Source organism: Nannobrachium achirus (genome assembly GCF_963921795.1).
Source record: "Nannobrachium achirus genome assembly, chromosome: 8".
Taxonomy (NCBI): Eukaryota; Metazoa; Chordata; class Actinopteri; order Myctophiformes; family Myctophidae; genus Nannobrachium; species Nannobrachium achirus.
In genome coordinates, this window is record NC_137817.1 from 53,296,349 (window position 1) to 53,320,104 (window position 23,756).

Sequence of the window (23,756 nt, forward strand, 5' to 3'; positions counted from 1 at the left end):
GGGTCCTTCACGTGAAAGAGTTTGAGCACCACTGACATAGAAACATTGTTTTTTCCCCAAAAAACCTTAGAAGGATTTGAAACATTCAAAGACTTACACCAAGTTTTCACGATTTTTCAAAAATAGCAAATCTACAAGCTCGCAGCGCGGCACTCGGTGCCACGCTGCGAGCTTGTATATCTGCTATTTTTCAATAGTTAAAAGCACAAAATAACTGAAGTGAATCCTTGTTACCCAGGGCCCAGAATTTGGTGCGACCGACCCCCCTGGCGGTAGATATAACACGTAGTCAGCCAGCCAGCCAGCCAGCCAGCCAGCCATACCCCGTCTCTCTCTCTCTCTCTCTCTCTCTCTGCTCGCTCCATGGGAATAAGTTGCCAAGAGAAAAGAGAGAGAAAAAAAAAGAAACACCCACGTCTGACGAGGCAACAAGTCGAAGCTTTATGTTCCTCGCTGAGAGAGAGAGAGAGAGAGAGAGAGAGAGAGAGAGAGAGAGAGAGAGAGAGAGAGTGGAAACAGTTGTCATGGAAGCAGGGAGTGCTTAAACTTGAGGTCTTCACGGGTAATTTGTGCCGGAATTGCATTCTAAAAAAGCATAGCGTCTGTTCGCGCCGTGCTGGATTGGCATGTGAGTGCGCGCCGATGTCGTCGAGGGCGGCGTGTTTATGCAACTTCTCTCAGCCAACTGAATTATTTCTATGAACAAAATGACTCACTACCAACCTACATGTGTTTTGGAATTATATTGGTATTATGCTGTACTAGAAGCTCGGCCGCCCGAATTCTCATGATGCCCCTGGGATGTCTCTCTGTATCGGATCCAGTCAAAATTTTTTTACAAATTGCGAGAAAAAAAAACAGCTGATCTATAAGATAGGCTAAGTAGGTTGGGAGTGGCTTATTGTCGGTATCAGCCGACCCCTGGGAGATGGCTTGCTGAGGTGGAGCGCCACACCTACCGTCAGCTCCCAGTACTTGCCGCTCGACTTGCTGCACCCACGCCATGCTACTCATATGCTGACTTGGCAATGCCCGGAATCAAACCCATGACCTTGTGGTCCAAAGGCGAGAGCTCTACCGACTGAGCTAACCGGACACAAGAATTAGAGAAAATAGCCGTTCTCTATTTTCTGTGATCAAGTGATTAACTGCCTGAATAAGAAATAGTGCGGGGCGTTAAGGGGAGCAAAATGCTAATTTCTCCCCTTAACGCCCCGCACAAAAAGAGATCTGGCACTGCTCAGCTTTGTGTGTTACAGCTTAGTGACTTCCTCTAGACCTACCACCTGTGCCCTGGATCCAATCCCTTCTCCACTCTTCCAGACGATCGCACCTGACCTACTCCCCTTCATAACCGCCATCATCAACAGTTCTGTAACCTCAGGCTGTGTCCCAGCTGCCTTCAAGGCAGCCAGAGTATCACCACTCCTCAAAAAACCAACTCTTGACCCCTCGGACGTCAAGAACTACAGACCGGTATCCCTCCTCTCATTTCTTTCAAAAACCCTTGAACGTGTGGTCTCTAACCAGCTTTCTCTCCATCTCTCACAGAACAACCTGCTGGATCCCAACCAGTCAGGTTTTAAACCAGCCCATTCTACAGAAACTGCACTCCTAGCAGTCACGGAAGCACTCCATGTTGCCCAGGCTGCCTCCCACTCTGCAGTCCTGATTCTTCTGGATCTATCAGCGGCATTCGACACAGTGAATCACCAGCTGCTCCTGGACACCCTTGCTGACCTAGGCATCACCGGGACGGCACTAAAGTGGTTCTCCTCCTACCTGTCGGACCGGACCTATCAGGTCTCATGGAAAGGTTTGCTTTCATCCCCCCGAACCCTCCAAACGGGAGTCCCCCAGGGATCCGTACTTGGCCCTCTGCTTTTCTCCCTGTACACCAAATCCCTTGGTGCTGTTATCTCTGCTCACAATCTATCCTATCACTGCTATGCTGATGACACTCAACTGTTTTTGTCCTTCCCCCCTTCTGCCACCCAGGTGGAAGAACGCATGCTGCATGTCTGGCCGACATCTCACAGTGGATGTCAGCCCACCACCTTAAGCTGAACCCGGACAAGACGGAGCTACTCTTCTTCCCAGCTAAGTCTTGCCCCATGCAAGATCTCACTATTTCCATAGATAATGCATTTGTGACTTCAGTTCCTACTGCTAGAAACCTTGGTGTGGTCCTGGACAGCCAGCTATCATTCAAGGCACACATTGCATCAGTCACCCGGTCATGTAGGTTCACACTCTATAACATCCGTAAAATCAGACCCTTCCTCACCCAGGAGGCAGCCCAGCTCCTCATTCAGACATCTGTCATATCAAAGCTTGACTATTGTAACTCTCTCCTCACTGGTCTCCCGGCATGTGCACTTAAACCTCTCCAACTGATCCAAAATGCCGCGGCACGACTGGTCTTCAACCAGCCTAAGTTCTCACATGTCTCTCCCCTTCTCCGCAGCCTCCACTGGCTCCCGGTTGCGGCCCGCACTGAATACAAAACACTGATGCTGACCTTCAAAGCAGCCAAAGGTATGGCTCCTCCATACCTCCATAAGCTGATCAACCCCTACACCCCCACCCGGTCACTTAGATCAGCCAACACAGGGATGCTGACAGAACCCTCGCTCAAAACTCCAGGGCAAAAATCCACTCGTCCGAGACAGTTTGCCCTCCTGGCCCCCAAGTTGTGGAATAAACTCCCTGTCGCACTTAGAACAACGGACTCACTCGCTAGCTTTCGCCGTGGACTGAAGACTCACCTTTTCAGACTCCACCTAAACCCTTAGCACTACAGAAAAAGAATCAATGAATACATGAAGCTAGTTAGCATTTGTTTTTGTTTTTTAGGTTTTTTCAGAACTTTGATTATATTGTGTTTTTTCTAGATAGATATCCATTTGCATTTGTTATATTGTTGATGATGTACTGACATATTATCTTGTTTATTATTGTGATGTTATCTACTTATTGTAAGTCGCTTTGGATTAAAAGCGTCTGCTAAATGCCTAAACTGTAACTGTAAACTGTTACTGTTTGGTACAATGTTGGGCGTCGGGCTGAGATTTTGTTTAGAGAGGGCACAGATGGTCCTGCAATTTGAATGGAATCAGAATGCAACATGTATTATGAATAGCCTCTATGCATGGACAGGCAGCTACTCCTTAACCCCCCCAAAAAACAGAGCAACAGCTAAACATGCCAATACAGAAATTGGAATAGACTCTCAAGAACAGAACACTACAGGGACATGGCATGCGAGTGCCATGTGCTCCTCATTAAATTATTACTTAGCCCCAGATAGGACCAGATCCCTCAGTGTCAGGGGCTAAATCACAATCCTGGGTGACCTCTTTTTAACGTCGCTCGCACCCTCTCCTTGCTGACACGGGACATGATTAAAGCAGTTCAAATGAAGCCTTATTTGAATTCTCGCACATAAGCCATCATATCCCAGCCCTCCGGCCGTCTCAGCATTCCTGCTCCGTCTGCCCAGCTGTGAGGACTGGACGCGCTGTGTTCGCAGGCTCCCCTCTTCTCACCAGGGACGTGCTGGGCCCCTGATTCAGCCCGGGAAAAAGAGTTGTAGAGGCCCTCATTTCGCGCTATAGAGAGAGATCTCGCTCTATAGCGCTGCTGCTACTCAAAGATTGCTGCCATTTCAGATCATGACAAGTGACAAGCCAGTGGGCCAATTACATGAGTTATAGTTCGTCATTGTCGGGTGGAAACCTTGTACGTCCAAAACCATTTTAAAAATGATTTAAACTAGTGAAAACAGCCGATCAACGCCTCGCGGTGCGAGGCGTTGTGTGCTTGTAGATCTGCTGTTTTCACTACTTTTGTGCGACAGCCTTGTATGATGAAGCAGGGCTTTCCCAATTTGAAACTTGGAGATACAAGGTTTTCTGCCCGACAGTGACGATTTACTTTGTTGGCCGACCAGCCCCCAAAAATGGAAAGAAGGCCGACATTTTATCAAAATTTTCTTCCTAATGGCCGGCCTGGACCAGCCGGGAATGAACCGGCCGTTCGGGAGTTGTCCCGCTTTTCCCAATGGCCAGCATGTCCCTGCTTTTCACTGCATGCGAGGGCCAGCGCCGGGCCAGGGCGGCAGGGCCCCCATGCTGCTTTTGCATTAAGAGATGCTAATGCAGAGGAGGTCGCTGCGTCTCTGATATATCCACAGCTCAGCGGGAAGCGGCCCAGCCTCCCACTGGCAGCCGCCCCGGGCAACAGAGGGCCCTCTCTGACGAAGGGGCTGGAGGGGCCTAGGGGCGTCAATTGGGTATGGCAAGGGTATGCAGCTGCCGTACCCTGGGTCCAGGGGGGAGAATAAAAGTTGCTTTTAAATATAAATCCATGAATGTCTCTTTGTCTATCTGTGCTGGTTATTATGTTGTTAAATTACAGTAAAATAACTACAAATGCAAAATTTTACAAAATGGTCACTTTAACAAGGTATTATAATTATATTCTCCACACTTGTATTCTACCCATCTTCACATAATGGTATATTCTCAGGTTCCGCAGGTCAGCTGCAAAGGTGCAATGCATTATTGTTAATTGTGGCACGTTTACTAACATGCCAGGTTTAGCTGCACTTGAACAACTGTTCCAGGCTGCCATAGCCGGCTCAAGAAACCGTAGAAACCCGGGTAAAAAACAGACAATCACCCGATTTTTTCCATATCTCCCATCTTTGCCATACCCTAGCTTTTGCTGAACTGACACCACTGGTGGGGCCCCGAGCCAACGAGCCACATGCTAGCACAAAAAGCCAGCCCTGCAGGCTTCAGTGAGCAGAACTCGTCAGCCGTATACAAGAGAAGAAGCCCTGGTTCGGTGCTCTTTAGAGCAGTGGTTCTCAACCTTTTCAGGCTGTGACCCCCAAAATAATCATATTTTAACTGGGGACCCCCCAGACGAGCACTAAAGAGTTGAGGCATACATTTTGTATAACACGGTTGGTTCTATTGTGAAAATAGCCAATCTACATGCTCACAACGCCTCGCGCTGCGAGGCGTTGTGAGCATGTAGATCGGCTATTTTCACTATTTTCACAATTTCTGCCTCTAATAGTTGGCAATTTGGCCAATATTTAATTTGTCATTTCAGAGGTATTAAAAAGTCCTTAAATTGTCACTTTAGAAATGTGCTATACACTTAAAACGTTATGTTGGTTACTTGGTTTGTTTACTGCTGAGTGAGAAAACAATGTTGCACATTAAGGTAATCACCTGGGGACCCCCCAAAATAATTTGGGGACCCCCCTGGGGGTCCCGACCCACAGGTTGAGAAACACTGCTTTAGAGAACCCGAACTGAGAGGAAAGGAGGAGAAGGAGAGAAAGAAAAAGAAAAAGAAAACAAATAATAACTAGAAATACTGTTCCTACGAAACAGTGTGGGCTCGCTCGTGACTATACTCTGCAGCGTGCTAACTGTCATGTGAAGCTCAACCAATACTCCAGCTAACACCACTCCCAGATTTTCCACACCTCAATTGCACCTCATTAGCTAAGGGCCCTGCCTTTGTACTGTCTGCGACGGAACTCACTATATAAATAATGACGATAACATAGTGTTCTCGCCTTTCAGGCAATGCCCACAACAATAAACACAGACACATATCGTGGGAAGATGTTAATGCAAGTAACAATATGCAGCTCAGAGCGTTTAAACCTTCAGCATCCGCCAGAACATTCTTTTAAGCCCCTGCACGCAGGCTATGAAGAGCACCTTGGGCGGACGTAATCTGAGGTGATAAAAAGCCACCTGTTTTTCCAGTGCGACGGCTACACCGCCAGCCAATTATTTCAGGCACAATACTGTACGTAGATCTCTGTAATGTGATGTTTACTCCGCGGTGGAAGGAAAAATAAAAGGACAAAATAGCTGCCCATGCGGGGTCGTCGTCTCTCTCTCAACTCAGAATTTCAATATTTTCTCTTCAGTGACTGACCTGCCGTGTCAGACCAGATAGGATTTGATATTCTAGTCGTCTCTTTTTTACTGCGGTGACTTTTTGAATTAGCTTTTGTGCCGGTGTAATTCCGCCCGAATAACCTGAGACGCATACTAAACGCCAGATCTACATAATGTTCAACCGCCGACTCTGGAGCCACAAAGCCTTTTATCAAACAGAAAAGAAAAAAAATAACCCAGGCATCCACAGTTCCACACACAAAACAGAAAGCATTAGCTTTCCTTTTCCCCCTCCGACCATATTAAATACACACCATAGACGCAATTCAGAGAGTACAGTGTTGGCCATGTTAGCCTGTGCTTTTTATTATCCCTCCCCACAACTCCACAATGACCCTCATTGTGGTGGGGAGTCACTTTGAGAGGCTTGTGGTGCAGAGCTGAGGGGAGCCCCCCCTTGTCACTAAAAAGTTTCAGTTTCAGTTCTTTATATATGCTCATGTTTTTAATGTACTTGAGAATGAACCCCAGCAAGCACGGTCAGGACCTGGACCAGTCAGTGACGTCTCGATTGGGGCCAGATCACAGCCGATATGGGGATGATCTTGACGTCATTACCAGGACGTTATAAGGACTTTTTTGTTTGACAGGATTTATGTTGGTTGAAATCAGGTGATATTCTAGGCCAGATAAATAGTTATATAACTAGTTAGATATGTCCCAGAATATAACCTTATATGCTCATATTTCAACTAACATTTCAAACAATAACAATAATCCTGTCAAACAAAAAAAGTCCATATGACGTCCTGGTAATGACGCCAAGATCATCCCCATACGGGCTGTGATCTGGCCCCAATCGAGACGTCACTGATTGGTCCAGGTCCTGACGTTCTTTCTGGGACATTTAAGGTGGTAAACAGTAGGTCAGTGATCCCCAAGCAATGGGTCAAGAGCCATCTTTGTCACATTTTTATGGGACACGAGTAAATATCCCCTTTTCTCTTCTACAGAAAAGGCAAAGAATTTCATGAATACATTAAAAAAAAAAAACGAAATACAAAATTCTGTACATCTAAAAGATAAACTTTAAAGTGGTGAAAATAGACGATCTGCAAAGCACACAAGGCGGCGCGAAGCAACGCCTTGTGTGCTTGCAGATCGTCTGTTTTCGGCTGTTTTCACTAGTTTTGGTCGCGGGGAGACATACATTTTCTCTTGTGGGTCTCGAGCTAACATGTTAAGTGTGTAACAGCGATCTCCACGTCTCTCCAGTTCTTTTGTAAACATAAAATTAATGTTAAAATGGTAAATGGTGCATTTATACAGCGCCTTGTATCCAAGGCGCTTTGCAATGAATGGGTGCATTACATTCACCCATTCACACACCAATGGCGGAGGAAACCATGCAAGGGACCAACCTGCTCACCAGGAGCAACTAGGGGTTCAGAGTCTTGCTCAAGAACTCTTCAACACTAACTCTGGGGGGGGGGGGGAACCCGGGATCGAACTGGGAACCAATGCGGCCTGCTCTACCTCCCGAGCCACTGCCGTCCACAGTGCTCAGGCGGGACGACAATTTCATCCAACCAGGAGAGAGAACCCATTTGTCAGCTCCAATGTTCCCGTTTTGTCTGCCCGTTTGTTTGTTGCATTACTTATGATTTCATTTCAATTGATTATCATGTAATCATATGTGTTCTCGCTCCTAATCAGATTACATTTGTATCCGATTTGAATGTGTTCACTAAAGACATGATATGACAGGGAGACCCCCGTTACTGTACACTCTATAGCCACGATTACTCTCAGAAGATACTGTGTACGTACGGTGTATAAAGGGGCACAGTGGCACAGTCGGTAGTGCTGTCGCCGGGTTCAATTCCCGCCGGGGGGGGGGGGCGCTGTGGGTTCTAGGGGCGTGTTCTTTCCTCCACATCATCAGTGCCCATGCCGTAGGTGGGGTTGGCAAAAGGGCCTTTCTGTGTGGAGTTTGCATGTTCTCCCCGTGTCTCCTAGGGTAGGTACCCTCACAAAAAAAATCACACCCGTGTGAACTGAGCGGTGGTTTACCCACCAACCCTGTACTGTACTGTACATATTCTGTGTTCTATATCTATGAATTCTATGTGTTCTAGATCTATGAATTCTGTCTCTCCCCCCCCCCCCCCCAGGCTAGTCTCAACAGCACCCTCTTGGAGGGGCAAAGACCTGGTTGGAATAACGTGTTCCTTCCACGCGCCACGTACCAACCGGGGAAACTCCCCCCCTGCCAGGTGAAAATAAGCAACTTGGTCTCCTCATGCATAGAAGGAAGCATGGGGTCAGTCCGTTGCTCTCCCCAGGTTGGCAGAGGGAGTGTATAGCGCCCAGGATTACATTAGATAATTGACACCGGGTGAGAAATGGGTTACAAAATCGTGGGATAAAAATGTTAAGAAAAAATAAATAAAAGAATATAATATATTATAATATGGTGTACTCTATAGCTATGATTACTCTCAGAATATACTGTGCGTGAGAATGCTACGCACACCAAGTCCTTTCAGTGGTGCGGGCCAACGGCAGAATCATCTCAATGATGATAACAAGACAAGAATGCGGCCGCACATACTGGTAACCAAAGTGCCAATATTCTATTTCCTTCCAGGATGCAGAGTGAGAAAACCAACATTTACAGGATATGAGCACTGTCAGAATATAGTCATTTAACACAACAAATCACTTACAGCACCTTGAAATGTACTTGGAACACATCAGTAATGTTTGTCCTTGGGTTGATTAAAGTGTAGTGTAGATTATAGTGTCGCTATACTTTTGGTTAGCCGGCAGAAAAGATGCTATCATAGAAAGCCACACATCATATCGTCGTTGTCAGGTGGAAACCTTGTATGTCCAAAACCGTTTTGCATTCATCATTTTGAAAATGATTTAAAGTAGTGAAAACAGCAGATCTACAAGCACACAACGCCTCGCACCGCGAGGCGTTGTGTGCTTGTAGATCGGCTGTTTTCACCACTTTTGTGCCGACGGCCTTGTATGATGAAGCAGGGCTTTGCTTTGCGAAAGAACGTACATATTTGAAACTCGGAGATACGAGGTTTTCCACCCGACAACGATGATATGCACATCTACTGTATATACGCAGTACCTAAACACACCTAATCACCCCCTCCAATCCCCCCCCCCCCCCCCCCCCCCCACAACCCCATCACCCGAATTCCACTAACCATAGTTAAGTGGCCACTTTGGACCGTGATAACGGCTCGAAATCCAAACTCACTCAGACATCAAAGTCAAAGGGGGTTGCCGCAATGGAAGTAAGTGCATTGTACTGCTGCTCATGCTCCCCACCACGGAGGGAATACATTTATATTTGACACACAGTCACACGCACACACACACACACACACACACACACACACACGTGCACACGTGCACACGCACACATAAAAATGCAAGACGTGCAGTTTGCAGTAAATGAAACCAGCAAGCCTTCAACGTTAAGTCATTTGGATGCGATCCCGGGGAGAAGGTTTGAGGGAGGCGTGGAGCAAACTATGGCTCATTAGATGGTTTAAGTGAACAAAATAGCGGAGGTCCTCTTTCTTATTGTAATTGGCTCCTTTTACCGCTAAAAAGACCTTCAGCGATCACAACAGTGAAACGTGCGAAAGCAAGGATAGATGGGGGGGAAAAAAAGGACAATTTGCATAATTTACTGCCTTATTTACACGCAACTGCAACAGGGTGGGGAAAAAAAGGCCGTCGGCGGCGTCGAGGACGACGATGACGCCCCGAAGCCGGCCCAGGCGCCGTGACGCTGGAAATATGAGCTGCAGAGAAGGTTACTGCCACAGAGCACTATGTTACATTCTGCTACATTAAGCCATTTAGGCGTAGAATTATTTAATGCTTTAACTATTGGAAAAATAGCAGATATACAAGCTCACAGCGCGGCACCGAGTGCCGCGCTGCGAGCTTGTAGATCTGCTATTTTTGAAAAGTCGTGAAAATTGTGTGCAAATCTTTGAAATCATCTTTTTAAAAGCGACCATTTGTAACCCGAATATTTGCTTCTGGGACGGGGGTCCGCGGCCAAATACATGTCATTTTGGGGGTCCTTGAAAATGACAAAGTTTGAGAACCACTGACATAGAAACGTGTAAAAAAAACGTATAGAATCGGGTCAAAATATTCTAAGAAAAAATAAAAAAATAAAAATAAATAAAAATAGCAGATCTACAAACTCGCAGTGCGGAACTCGGTGTCGTGCTGTGAGCTTGTAGGGGCGGTTTAGTTGAATGGTTAGGGAGCCTGCCTGGGGAACCAGAGCCCCTGATTGTCCCTGGTTCGATTCCAGGCCAGGGTAGCAATGTCGTTGTGTGTCCCTGAGCAAGACTCTTAACCCCTAATTGCTCACATGCTCTTTGTGGGCAGCGAATCAGCTGGGTTAGGCTGAAAATGCTTAATTTCCCTCGTGGGACGAAATAGGTATATATATTATTGCATATCTCCTATTTTTCAATAGTTAAAGTATAAAATAATGCGTTCCCGGTCTAAATAGTTTAAAGAAATGTCACAAAGCCTTAGGTTGTCTTGCGGAAGCAAGCGGTGGCGAGTGGGTGGGAGGGGTGGGACTGAGGGGGCGTTCCAATCTTCAATCCTCTCCTTATACCCCTCGCTGACAGCCCCGGGCCCACACCCTAAAAACGCTGGTACCTATGCAAATCACAGGCCATTGTTAAAAGACAAATCTGCTGCAGTAAAGAAAGACCCCCCCTCGACATACACGCACGCGCACGCGCAGGGGTGTCGCACCAAATTCCGGGCCCTGGGTACAAGGATTCACTGTGGGGCCCCTGTGCTTTAACTATTAAAAAATAGCAGATATACAAGCTCACAGCGCGGCACCGAGTGCCGCTCTGCGAGCTTGTAGATCTGCTATTTTTGAAAAATCATGAAAATCTTTGACTATTTCAAATACTTCTAAGGTTTTTTGAAAAGGAACTATGTTTCTATGTCAGTGGTGCTCAAACTTTTTCATGTGTACTTGGCCACGGACCCCCATCTCAAAATATTTTGTTCCAGGGACCCCCAGAAGCAAAATTTGAGTTACAAATGTTGGCTTAAAAAAATACATATATTCAAAGATTTGCACCCACTTTCACAACTTTTCAAAAATAGCAGATCTACAATCTTGCAGCGCGGCACTCGGTGCTGCGCTGAGCTTGTATATCTGCTATTGTTCAATAGCTAAAGTATAAAAAAATTAAGGCCCCTCCACCTTGGGCCCTAGTAATTTCCCCCCTTGTGACGCCCCTCCTGCGTGCGCGCTCGCAAACACACAGCCGTGTGTGGCTGCCTGCCGGGGGAGGCCGGCATCTTGCTGCGGCAGGAATTAGGGGGGAGATTTGCGGGTGGGCTTAATAACTCATTCAGTGGGCTTTTCCGTGGCAGTTCGAGACAGCCACGGCACTTTGCAGCTCGATGTAATTCCAGCCTGTGGGCAGCCTGACTCGTGAAACCCGATCAATTATTTAGGACGTTTTATTTCGCGTCGTGGTTCCGTCCGTCCGTTCGTCCGGCCAGCCAGCGCCGACGGGAAACCGGAAAAGGAGGCTCCGCGTTCGGACTAAAATGCCAGGGGGTTCGCAAAGTGCGCTCCGAGGTTCCCTCGTAGGTCCTTGACGGGGGTTCCAGGGGGTCCCCACCAGCAAAAGTTTTAAACATAGTTTCAAAATCCCGACTAATCTTCTCTTATGAGGGTCCATGGCACAACTTTTTCGAATGGGGGCCAGACGAATGCATAGCAATTTGGGGTCCTCAATATGAAAATGTTTGAGAACAACTGGGCTAAAAGACATACACAGCGTGTTCAAATATATATTTAAACACAAGCACGCACGCACGCACACACACACAAAGAAAAACAACCATGTTGAGCATGCATATTCATTACTCATGGGAGAAACAGGACATGGACCAGCGTTTGACTGACAACATGTTGGTATATCATTAAAAAAGAAGAAAGAATATGCTGCATACAATGTGTTACACTTCCTATAGGATCATGTGTTTTGACCGTAACCGTAAACATCGGGTTACTGTGAATTTGTTTTAATGATCCACACGTGTACGTATGTAAACGCACATGCGTGTGTGTGTGCAGTGGTGGAAAAAGTACTCGCACATTTTACTTAAGTAAAAGTGTCAATATTGCAATATAGAAATACTCTGTCTCTGTTACAAGTAAAAGTCCAGAATTCAAAATGTAATTGAGTAAAAGTATGAAAGTATTGGCATCAAAATGTACTTAAAGTATAGCAAAAGTAAAAGTACAGAATGTTTGAAAATAGCAGATCTACAAGCACTTGTAGATCGGCTATTTTCAAATAGCCTAGGTATAAAATAGGGCTAAAGTGGTCCATGCATGTTTTGTAATATAATCATTTATATCTGCAAAGTAACTAGTAACTAAAGTTTTCCAGTAAATGTAGTGGAGTAAAAGTAAAATATTTGGATCCGAGGTGTAGTGGAGTAGAAGTGAAAGTATTAAAAATTGGAAATACTCAAGTAAAGTACAGATAGCTCAAAAGTGTACTTAAGTACATTACTTAAGTTAGTTACTTTACACCATGCAAGTGAACACATGCATGTGTCTCTGTGCATGCATTGCGTGCATACACACACACACACACACACACACACACACACACACACACACACACACACACACACACACACACACACACACACACACACACACACACACACACACACACACACACACACACACACACACGTCTGTACTTTGGACATACGGTACATGCTAAAGTCGTGATATTATCAAACCCCACATTTCATCAGTCCACAGCATTCCCCCAGAGGAGGCGTATATCGTCGTTGTCGGGTGGAAACCTTGTATGTCCAAAACCGTTCGTTTTGCATTTATCCTTTTAAAAATGATTCAAATTAGTGAAATCAGCCGATCTACAAGCACACAACGCCTCGCACCGCGAGGCGTTGTGTGCTTGTAGATCGGCTGTTTTCACTACTTTTGAGCGGCGGCCTTGTATGTTGAAGCAGGGCTTTACTTTGCGATAACATGTACACACTTGAAACTTGGAGATACAAGGTTTCTGCCCGACAGCGACGATATGCATGTATTCAGTCAGTGTGACCATTGCAGAAGCAGGGATAAGACACACATATCCCCACAGGCCATAGAAATGGACGACCAGCGGGGCCAGATATCATCCCTAGCAGCTCATCCAGCCCTGAGTGGCAGCCTCTGAGAAGGGCAAGACGAATGAAAGACCTGACATTTATTAATGGGAAATCACATCGGGATCATCCCAAACTAATCTCCCCTCCTCTGCTGCATGGGGCTGCTCTCTCTCTCTCTCTCTCTCTCTCTCTCTCTCTCTCTCTCTCTCTCTCTCTCTCTCTCTCTCTCTTTGTCTCTCTATCTCTCTCTGTCTCTCTCTCCCTCTATCTCTCTCAGGGGTTTAACTACTTCATCGGCTTCGCGAACAAGCGAGTCTGGTGCACTGTCCAAACTTTAGCTGCGTCGAAGAAAACAAAAAAAACAACCAAAACCATGTTTCTCCGCGAGATAAGCAGCGACAAAGTCTCGAATCTCGATAATAAAACTTCATGAAAGTCACTTCTGACACACGCGGCGGCGCCGCTTAAACAAAAAAAAAGGAAAGGAAAAAAGCGATGAATTGCGCCCCCGCGGTGTACGGTAAACCTTTTTCTATCGCATAATATTTCCCCGTCGGTTGCCGAGGAGGACGGCGATGTAATTATGCGATGTGCGTTCCTTTCCTGGGCTGCTGGAAATTCCATAAAGTGATTCGTGGTAGGATACACCCACCTCCTGCATGCATTAAAATAGAACAGAGATGTCTGACAAGCATTACCCCCGCAAGCACACACGCACACATGCGCACGCACACGCACACACACACACACACACACACACACACACACACACACACACACACACACACACAGAGTAATCGTTGAATTAAAGCCGGTAGGGCTTTGCAGGCCTCTCTTCGGAGGCCCTGCATGCCAGTACATTTCCTGGGGCTACGCTGCTATAGAGGGGTTCAAACTTAGCCCCTGTTCTCTTGTGGTGCTCGGTAAAGCAAAAAAAGAGAAAGAAAAAAGGGCCACACTCTAGCCCATAGCCATGGTGCGTGACCCACTACGACGAGTCTACAACACAACACATGCCCAGCAGGGGAGGGCCGGGGCGCGCTAGCTGCTGCTAACCTCTAGGAAAAGAAAGCAACAGTAGTGTGTTTTTCTTTTTTCTAAGCCATTTCGGGCCTGAACGCAAATTTGAACCACTTTGACCATGAGTTTATGCTTTAACTATTGAAAAATAGCAGATATACAAGCTCACAGCGCGGCACCGAGTGCCGCGCTGCGAGCTTGTAGATCTGCTATTTTTGAAAAGAAACGTGAACATCATGTCGTGCAAGTCTTTGAATGTTTTTGACCCGAGTCTTCTAAATCCTTCTTCTAAATCAGTGGTTCTCAAACCTTTTCATGTCAAGGACCACACAAAATTACATGTATTTGGCCCCATGGACCCCCCATCTCAAAATATATTGTTCCAGGGACACCACCCAGAAGCAAACATTTGAGTTACAAATGTTCGCTTTTAAAAAGATATTATTCAAAGACTCAAGATTTTTTCAAAAATAGCAGCTCTACAAGCTTGTATATCAGCTATTTTTCAATAGTTAAAGCATTAAAATAATTCTCGGCCTAAACGGGTTAAAGCCAAACTCACCATCGGTCCGGGCCGGAGCAGCGGTAGCAGCGTACAGGTTCCCTGAGCCACTTTTAACTAAGAACGAATCGGGGCCAAACTCGTCCTCCTCGTCGGAGTCAGAGTCCGGGGCCACCGCCGCGGCCGCCGAGCTGTTACCTAGCAACCCTCCCTGGCAGCTCTCATTGGCCGCCGCGAGGCGAGGGGGAGGAGGGTAGGGGAGCTGCTGATGCTGCTGCTCCACGGGGGAGGAGCAGGAGGAGGCGGAGGAACAATGCAGCGGAGGACCTGCAGAACCACACACACACACACACACACACACACACACAGACAAGCACATGGGAGGGAGGGGGAGGGAGAGGGAGGGGAGGGGAGGGGGAAGGGGAGGTGATGAAATAAGGCACAATCACAGGTGACATCGCATGACACTGGAGGAAAAAAACAATGAAACTGAACCTGCAGCTGAGGTTGGCTGCAGCACACTGTCATTCTACACACGTAGTTGGTATGGAGGTTGTTTTCATTAGTTGGCCTGGGGTTAGAGAGAGTTTTAAAATGAAATAAATCAATGTCGGTTGTTGCTGTTGGGTAGAAACCTCTTATCTTCTTATCATTTTTTTTAATGTGTTTTTTTTCTCCGTAGATTAATTCTCAAATTTGTCATACTATGTCATCTACAAGCTGAAAACATGTCACATCGTGGCATGTTTTGAGCTTGTACATTCTGCTTATTTTGACTCTTGAAAAGTACGTTTTGGACAAACAAGTGTGTTTGTGGTTTTCCCAGCAAGTTCCCAGCAACTAACTAACTAACTAACTAACTAACTATATATATATATATATATATATATATATATATATATATATATATATATAGCATATCTTAATTAAGAATGCATTTCGGTGTAGGATTTGAAGTACAGTTTCTGCAGCCTCTGGGTTTTTAGTTTTTTTTTCTTTTTTCTCTCCAGTGTTGCAGCTGAACACATGACACGTGAGACTGAACTTAAATAAATGTTGCACTTCAAAACAAGAAGAAAAGGGAAAAAAAGAGCGTTGCCACAGTAGTTAATCTGCCTCTCCCTTCCCTTCCATTCCCTCTCCGCCTCCTCCTCCAAGCTCAGAGGAAATTATGTAAATAACCACAGCACATGACTTTGAGACAGAGTGGAAAACATGGCTAATGACTTATGGATCATATATTTTCGTTGCGCAAGCATTCTTTTGGGGTTCATTATTTCCTCCCGGAAACAAAAGTAAACAGACTCCAAAAAAAACGTGAGGCATTAGCACCATAAAGCAAGTTGTATTTTATAAAGGGAAACCCCCTTACACATATCTTATAAATACTATAAACTCACGGCCCTCACAATTATATCAAAATGACTGTAATTACAAGGCTACACATGCGTGCATAGTACTGTACTACTGTATCTGGGGCATCCCATTCTTCCTAGTCTACACACCATTACACCATATTATTACTTCAACACTCTAATTTGAGTAGCCTTGCAACAGGAGTATGAATTATATATGGCCCAGAGATGGTGGAGTGGTTACGATGCCTCGGCTATGAAGATCATCGTGAATGCTGCCAGCACCCTCTCTCCCAGGGGCGTCACAAGGGGTGAGGGAAGTGGGACTGAGTCAATAGGGCCCAAGGTGGAGGGGCCTTAACTATTTCATACTTTAGCTATTGAAAAATAGCTGATATACAAGCAGTTGAAAAGGTGGAGGGGCCTTAACTATTTTATACTTTAGCTATTGAAAAATAGCTGATATACAAGCGGCTGAAAACATGTCACATCGCGGCATGTTTTGAGCTTGTACATCTGCTATTTTTGAAAAGTCGTGAAAATGTGTGCAAATAGTTTTTTTAAGCGAACATTTGTAACTCAAATTTTGCTTCAGGGGGGTCCCTGGAACTAGATATTTTAATATGGGTGTCCGTGGCCAAATACATTTCATTTTGTTGGTCCTTGACATGAAAATGTTTGAGCACCACTGATATAAAAACATAGGTTTATAAAAGAAATTTTAAAAAAATCCCTAGAAGGATTTGAAATATTCAAAGACAAATTTTCACGATTTTTTCAAAAATAGCAGATCTGCTATTTTTTCAATAGTTAAAGCACAACATAATTGAAGTGAATCCTTGTACCCTGGGCCCAGAATTTGGTGTGGGACACCCCTGCTTTCTCCTAACAGTACGTACTTATCCAGCTCAGCTTGCCTTCCACTGTCTCCCCACCACAACAGTAAAATACTACTAGGGGAAATGGACTGTCCATTAAGAAATCCTATAAATGACATAATTGTCGCTTGATTTATTAGTGTTCGCTGGCTGGCAGCGCCCAGGCACTGTTACAGAGTACATCATGTAGCAATATTCTGCCATATACTGACAACAGTCCAGTGTCGATTTCGTCAAACGCCATGATGACGTCGACTACCCTTTTTCACTGACGAAAACGGAATTAAAACTACGCTATGATGGCTAAAACTATAAGACTAAATATGTTATTGAACATTTCGTCAAACAAATGAACAGGGCTGTCACGATATGACATTTTACATGACGATTAATTGTCACTCAGATAATTGCAATTAACGATTTAATAGTGTTTTTGTCGTTGACAATAACGTTTCTGTTCGGCTTTTAGGCTTTGAAGATGCACAGGGCAGATATGACACATCACCTAAATACACAAAGAAATTACCGCGATGCCACACGTTGTGAGCTTGTAGATCTGTTATTTCCACTATTTCTGAAAATGTATGAACATTTTTTAACATTCACGATTATGACAAAAATAGTTGTGATTATGTCAAATAGTTGCGATTATGTCAAATAATTGCGATTAGACGATTATGTAATAATTGTGACAGCCTACAAATGATAACTTCTCAAATGTCAGGGAGGAACTAGGAGAAGAGATCCCAGTATAACTAAAAGACAAAGTCATTTTATGTTTGGTTGCGCTCTGAAAATAGCAGATCTACAAGCTGACGCCACAAGATGCGCTTGATGAGTGTAGACATACTGTGTACCGGTTTGCGTGATTTTAGGGCAAAAATTGTAGGAGCAGTGTCCAAAAATGTGTTTTGCAAGAATCGGCCTCATGGTGGCGCTAGAAGAGGGCCATGTGAGAATTGATGGGTGGAGGTTATGGTTTGGCAGGCAAGGAGTGTGTGTGGAAAATTTCACATGGATAGGGGCAACGATGGCGGAGATATGAGCAGGGCAAAAGTGTGACGTGACAGACTGACTGACGGACTGACGGACAGATAGCCGGTGGAGGTTTTGATAGTAAATGCGACCTGACGGTCAACGTAACAAGTGATTCAAGTCTCTTTTTGATCCTATAGCACATTACTTTGATTAGATTTTGATTTGATTCATTGTTTCCTAAAAGAAAAATAACTGAAATGTAATCATTTGTTTATGCGTTCCAATTTTCAATGCCAAAAACGTAACTAAACCGTTTATCACAATTATTCATTTGACAATGGATCATCAAGCAAGAGCAAAAAAAAATTAAAATCAAAAAACTGTGACAGCTCTAATTGACTCCAGCCTGTGACACTGTCACGAAAAGTTGAATCCCTACACGGCTCCAAATAAGAGTGATTAAGTATGGATGCGTTGAGCTAAAAAGCAAGGGGAGAACTTGATGCAGCACTAACTGCATCTAGGGCTGTCACGATTATGACATTTTACATGACGATTAATTGTCACTCAAATAATTGCGATTAACAATTTAATTGTGTTTTTGTCGTTGACAATTACATTTCTGTTTGGCTTGTAGGCTTTGACGTTGCACATGGCAGATATGACACATAAACAATTGTATAAGTTATGTTCTATTAACTTACTCGACCACACAGAATGGACAATTTACATTTCAATAATAATAATAATCTTTTAAAAAATCACACCCAGTGTAAAGTGAGCGGTGCTTTTTATGATGAGTTAATTTCATGAAGTGTCCTGCGAGTGGGACATACAGTACATATACCGGTACGTACGTACAAACAGACAGAGCGAGCCAGAAGTAGGAGCAGTTAGCACCGCTCAAGAGAGAAATATCGTTGCTGCATGTCGTGTGAAAACCTTGTATGTCCAAAACCGTTCGTTTTGCATTTTTCATTTTAAAAATGATTTAAACATCATCCCTACAGTGAACAGGAGGCATCCCTCTGGCATCCCTCTTGCCATCTCCCCAACAGCCCCAAGCCGTCTCTCTCTCACTCTCTCTCTCTCTTTCCTTCTCTCTCTCTCTCTCTCTCTCTCTCTACGCGACAAAAATACATTCCGGCCGACCGGGTCATCGTCAATGCCAGACGGATAACTTTCCACCGTAATTATCCCTGCGGAGTATTAAACCGCGAGTCACTGACTCGCGTCGAATTAGGAAACAATTAGTGCTATTAACATATGAGCCCCGGCCAAACATAAGCAAACCGATGCCCAATGCCCCGTCGAGTCACAGCTTGTGCTTTACACTATCCTACACACACACACACACACACACCGCAACAGTCCATTTCTCTCGGATATGCTCCCTAATGCTGGGGCGCCGTGCACGGTAATGGCAGCAGAGTGCACGGCGGCCACACTGTCGGTTAATAGCCGTGCCCGCTGTTGTCGTGCTTTGTGGATATATTTGGACTGGACCCGAACGCGCCGGAGAGGGACCACTGCTGCGGCGGGCGGACAACAGCAGCACCATTTATGGGCCCTCCCCCGACCTCTGTTTAACTTTAAACGATGTTGTGATGGGACCGCGCTTAGTGTGAATCAAAACAACAGCGCGACGCTCCACATGAGTCCAGTCACACCGCAGCAACATCTGCCCGTCTGTCTGAGTCTTGGTGAAGTGGATGGGATCGTTAGTCTCACGTGGTCAAGAAAGACAGACAGACACCCGTCTTAAAGAGTCGGTGCCATAGTTTGGTACTTTTGCTGTATGTGTATGTGGAGTTAAAGGGGAAAACCACCCATTTTCAACATTGAACTATGTCATTAATATACCTTAGAGCAGTGGTTCTCAACTTTTTCAGGCCGCGACCCCCAAAATAATCACATTTTAACTGGGGACCCCCCCACCCTGAGAGCACTAAGAGTTGAGAAATTACATTTTGTATAATATGGTTCTGTGGTTCGCGTTGCGAGGCGGTGTGAGCATGCAGATCTGCTATTTTCACAATTTCTGCCTCTAATATTTGACAATTTGGCCAACGTTTAATTTGTCATTTTAGAGTTATTAAAAAGTCCTTAAATTGTCACTTTAGAAATGTGCATATACCCTCTATACACTTAAACTTTATGTTGTTTGTTTAATGTTGAGTGAGAAAACAATGTTGCACATTAAGTTAATCATCTGGGGACCCCCCAAAATAATTTGGGGACCCCCCTGGGGGTCCCGACCCACAGGTTGAGAACCACTGCCTTAGAGGAGTTATGTGGAAAAAAATAAATAAAAAGTCCATTCAACAAAATGGTCACTTTAACAAGGTATTATAATTGTATTCTCCACACTTGTATTCTCCCCATCTTGACAAAGTGGTATATTCCCAGGTTCCGCAGATCAGCTGCACAGCTACAGGTGCAATGCATTATTGTTAATTGTGGCACATTTACTAACATGCCAACTGTTCCAGGCTGCCATATCCAGCCCAAGTAACTGTAGAAACGGGGAAAAATAATAAAATGTACTTCTTCAAATAAATACCCTTCTGAAAAAATAGAATATTGTGTAAAAAAGCATTGCCCTAGCAACTGACTGCGGAAACTTCCCACTGGACGTCAAGCAACTCTGACTTCAGAAGGTTGACATTTCTCTATTATAGATCCTTGTTTTGAGTGGTCACGTGTAATATTGTAATATTTTGAAATATGGACTTTTGATAGTTTCAAAATTCTAAATTCTAAACTTTTTGACAAAAAAGGGTTGGAATAATTACATGTGCAAATTTAGAATATATGAAAGTTTTTAAAAATATATGAAAGTTTCAAGACACTTTAATTTACTTTTTTTTAAGTCTCTAGTAGTAGTCTCTGTGTATAGTCGTCTGGTCACTGCAAGACTACAGCCGGAAAGAAAGAAAGAAAGAAAGAAAGAAAGAAAGAAAGAAAGAATGAAAGAAAGAAAGAGAGATCCATCCACATGGCAGGACAACATTAAAGTCCTCCAAAACAACAACGACAACAACAAGCGGTCAAAGCGGTCAGGTAAACGGGGTCGCGGTAGTGCCCGCTCCGGGGTGACACAAGCACAACGTTGACAAAACGTCCCGGTGTCTCGCTGCGTTTAATTCCTGCTGGCTCACACCATTCCTGCATGACCCACATGCACCGCAGAGCCAGGTGGGGAGGGAGAGAGGGAGGACTTCCACTCCGCAGGGTGATAGTAGGCAGAGAACCACAGCCTGGGACGCATGGTTTATCTCAGGGGTCTTCAACAGGGGGATCCAGGACCCCTAGGGGGTCCTCAGAGTTACTAACAGGGGGGGGGCACCAAATCCTTGTGTGATAGGATAATTATTTTCAATTAAAAACTTTGACCGACTTCTAAATCCTTCCTCTAAATCATGCTGTTCTCAAACCTTTTCATGTGAAGGACCCCCAAAATGACAGGTACTTGGCCGCGGACCCCCATCTCAAAATAGTAGTAGTAGTAGTAGTAGTTTTATTTTGGTCATTGTTATAATGCAATGCATTTTCATTAATTTCATTCACATAAACATAAATAATAAACAGACCAAAAAAGGAGTAAGCTGAAGCTTAAGCTTATTGTGCTTACCCTTTGTATCATTCATTCACTAGAAGAAGATATAATGACAAAAAACTAACTGATACAAAACAAGAAAAAATAAAAGACAACAAAAAAAAAAAAAAAAACAGAACGACAACAACAACAAGACCAAAACACAAAAACAAAATTGTACAAAAACATTAGACAACAGAGCACTTGACAAAAGAAACAAACAAAACAAAAAGAAGAAAAATATGTTGTTCCAGGGACCACCCAGAAGTAAATATTTGAGTTACAAATGTTCGCTTTTAAGTACCGTAGATATATTCAAAGACTTGCAAAAAAAACGGTTGAAGATGGATGGATGGATGGAACTTAAGCCAAAAATAGCCGATCTACAGTACAAGCTCTCAACGCCTCGCAGCGCGAGGCGTTGCTATTTTCAGCAAAGAGGTTTGGTGTAGAGGTCAAAACTAACAAAACAAGTACAGAGTTCAAGTTTACAACGTATCGATGATTGAAGTGGCTAAATGTCTGAAAAAACATTAACACGAATCCAACATAGACTGATGACAGTGCTGTCAAACAAGTCGATGAAAATCTGCATAATGCATTTATACAATATGTAGAGGGGGTCCCTGCTTCATCCCTCTCTCAGTTACTCATGACTGAAGTAGGGACATTTCTAAACCCAAGGTTTACAACGAAACGAAAATCAGGTAAAAAACAATGGGAAAGATACATGGGCGATAATCTATATTATTTATGGCAAAACTAGGAAGCCCACACCTAATGTGTTAAGTCAGGAGTCCCTGGACCATGTGTCCTTGTTCTGGTACCTGACACTGACAGCGCATCCCCTCAGGGCTCTATATTACCCTTCAAGCCTGGCTGACAGGCTGGAGGAATTGGCCACGGCTCACCGGTGACCATCACCACCTACATATTATTATGTATGTAATGTACATCCAGGGCTTTCGTTCCCTAATTAAACGAGAGGGTGGATGGATATACCCTACGACGTTGGGTGACTGTATGCCAAGGTAGCGAGAGCAGCTGTCACCATGGTAACACGTTACTACACCTAATCCTGCAGGACAGGCATGTGTACACATATAGACGTCAAAGGGGGCTTGAGCCCCTGCCCTTTTATCCGTCGGTAAAAAGTGCCCTCTCCAGACCATGAATGCGTTTTTTTACTATGAGTGGAAGAAACACAAATGCCCTCTTTCCGTGCTATACCTGGAGGCAGTATTCAAGATAATTGCCTTGTCCAAACTCTCCTGAACTTGAATGCAGCATCTTATGTTGAAAGAATTGCCCTCTCTGGGTAGAAGTCAAGCATCGAAAATAGCCGACCTCCAAGCTCACAACGCGTAATGCCTAATGATGGACCCCCTCATATGATGTGTGCTTGTGTTTCAAACAATAGCTTTTAGCAGCCATGCAGCTCTCATGTTGCTTCAATCATAACCCTTCATAACAACAGCTTTTAGCAGCCATGCAGGTCTCATGTTGCTTCAATCATAACCCTTCATAACAACAGCTTTTACTCCAGGGGTGTCGGACCAAATTCTGGGCCCTGGGTACAAGGATTCACTGTGGGGCCCCTGTGCTTTAACTATTGAAAAATAGCAGATATACAAGCTCACAGCGCGGCACCGAGTGCCGCGCTGTGAGCTTGTAGATCTGCTATTTTTGAAGAATCGTAAAAATCTTCGAATATTCCAAAGCCTTCTAAGGTTTTTTGAAAAAAAACTATGTTTCTATGTCAGTGGTGCTCAAACTCTTTCATGTGAAGGACCCCCAAAATGATATGTATTTGGCCACGGACCCCCATCTCAAAATATTTAGTTCCAGAGGCAAAACTTGAGTGACAAAAGTTCGCTTAAAAAATACATATATTCAAAGATTTGCACACATTTTCATGACTTTTCAAAAATAGCAGATCTACAAGCTCACAGCTCGGATTCCCTGTGGGGCCCCTGTGCTTTAACTATTGAAAAATAGCAGATACACAAGCTCACAGCGCGGCACCGAGTGCCGCGCTGCGAGCTTGTAGATCTGCTATTTTTGAAGAATCGTAAAAAATCTTTGAATATTTCAAATCCTTCTAAGGTTTTTTGAAAAAAAAAACTATGTTTCTATGTCAGTGGTGCTCAAACTCTTTCATGTAAAGGATCCTCAAAATGATATGTATTTGGCCACGGACCCCCATCTCAAAATATTTAGTTCCAGAGGCAAAATTTGAGTGACAAACGTTCGCTTAAAAAA

The 23,756-nt window shown here is 44.5% G+C and overlaps 1 protein-coding gene across 6 annotated transcripts in view; it reads right to left on the reverse strand.

Moving 5' to 3' along the window:
- Positions 1–23,756, reverse strand: part of tenm4 (teneurin transmembrane protein 4) — a gene marked incomplete at both ends in the record, with an annotated part of 418,773 nt that overhangs the window by 322,643 nt on the left and 72,374 nt on the right. For 4 of the 6 annotated variants that reach the window (XM_080731248.1, XM_080731247.1, XM_080731246.1 and 1 more), the window contains one exon: positions 14,746–15,012. The exons of the other annotated variants lie outside the window; for them this stretch is intronic. In XM_080731248.1, coding sequence (XP_080587374.1) covers positions 14,746–15,012 — 267 coding nt within the window. The remainder of the gene's footprint in view (positions 1–14,745; positions 15,013–23,756) is intronic. 6 annotated transcript variants of the gene reach the window in all.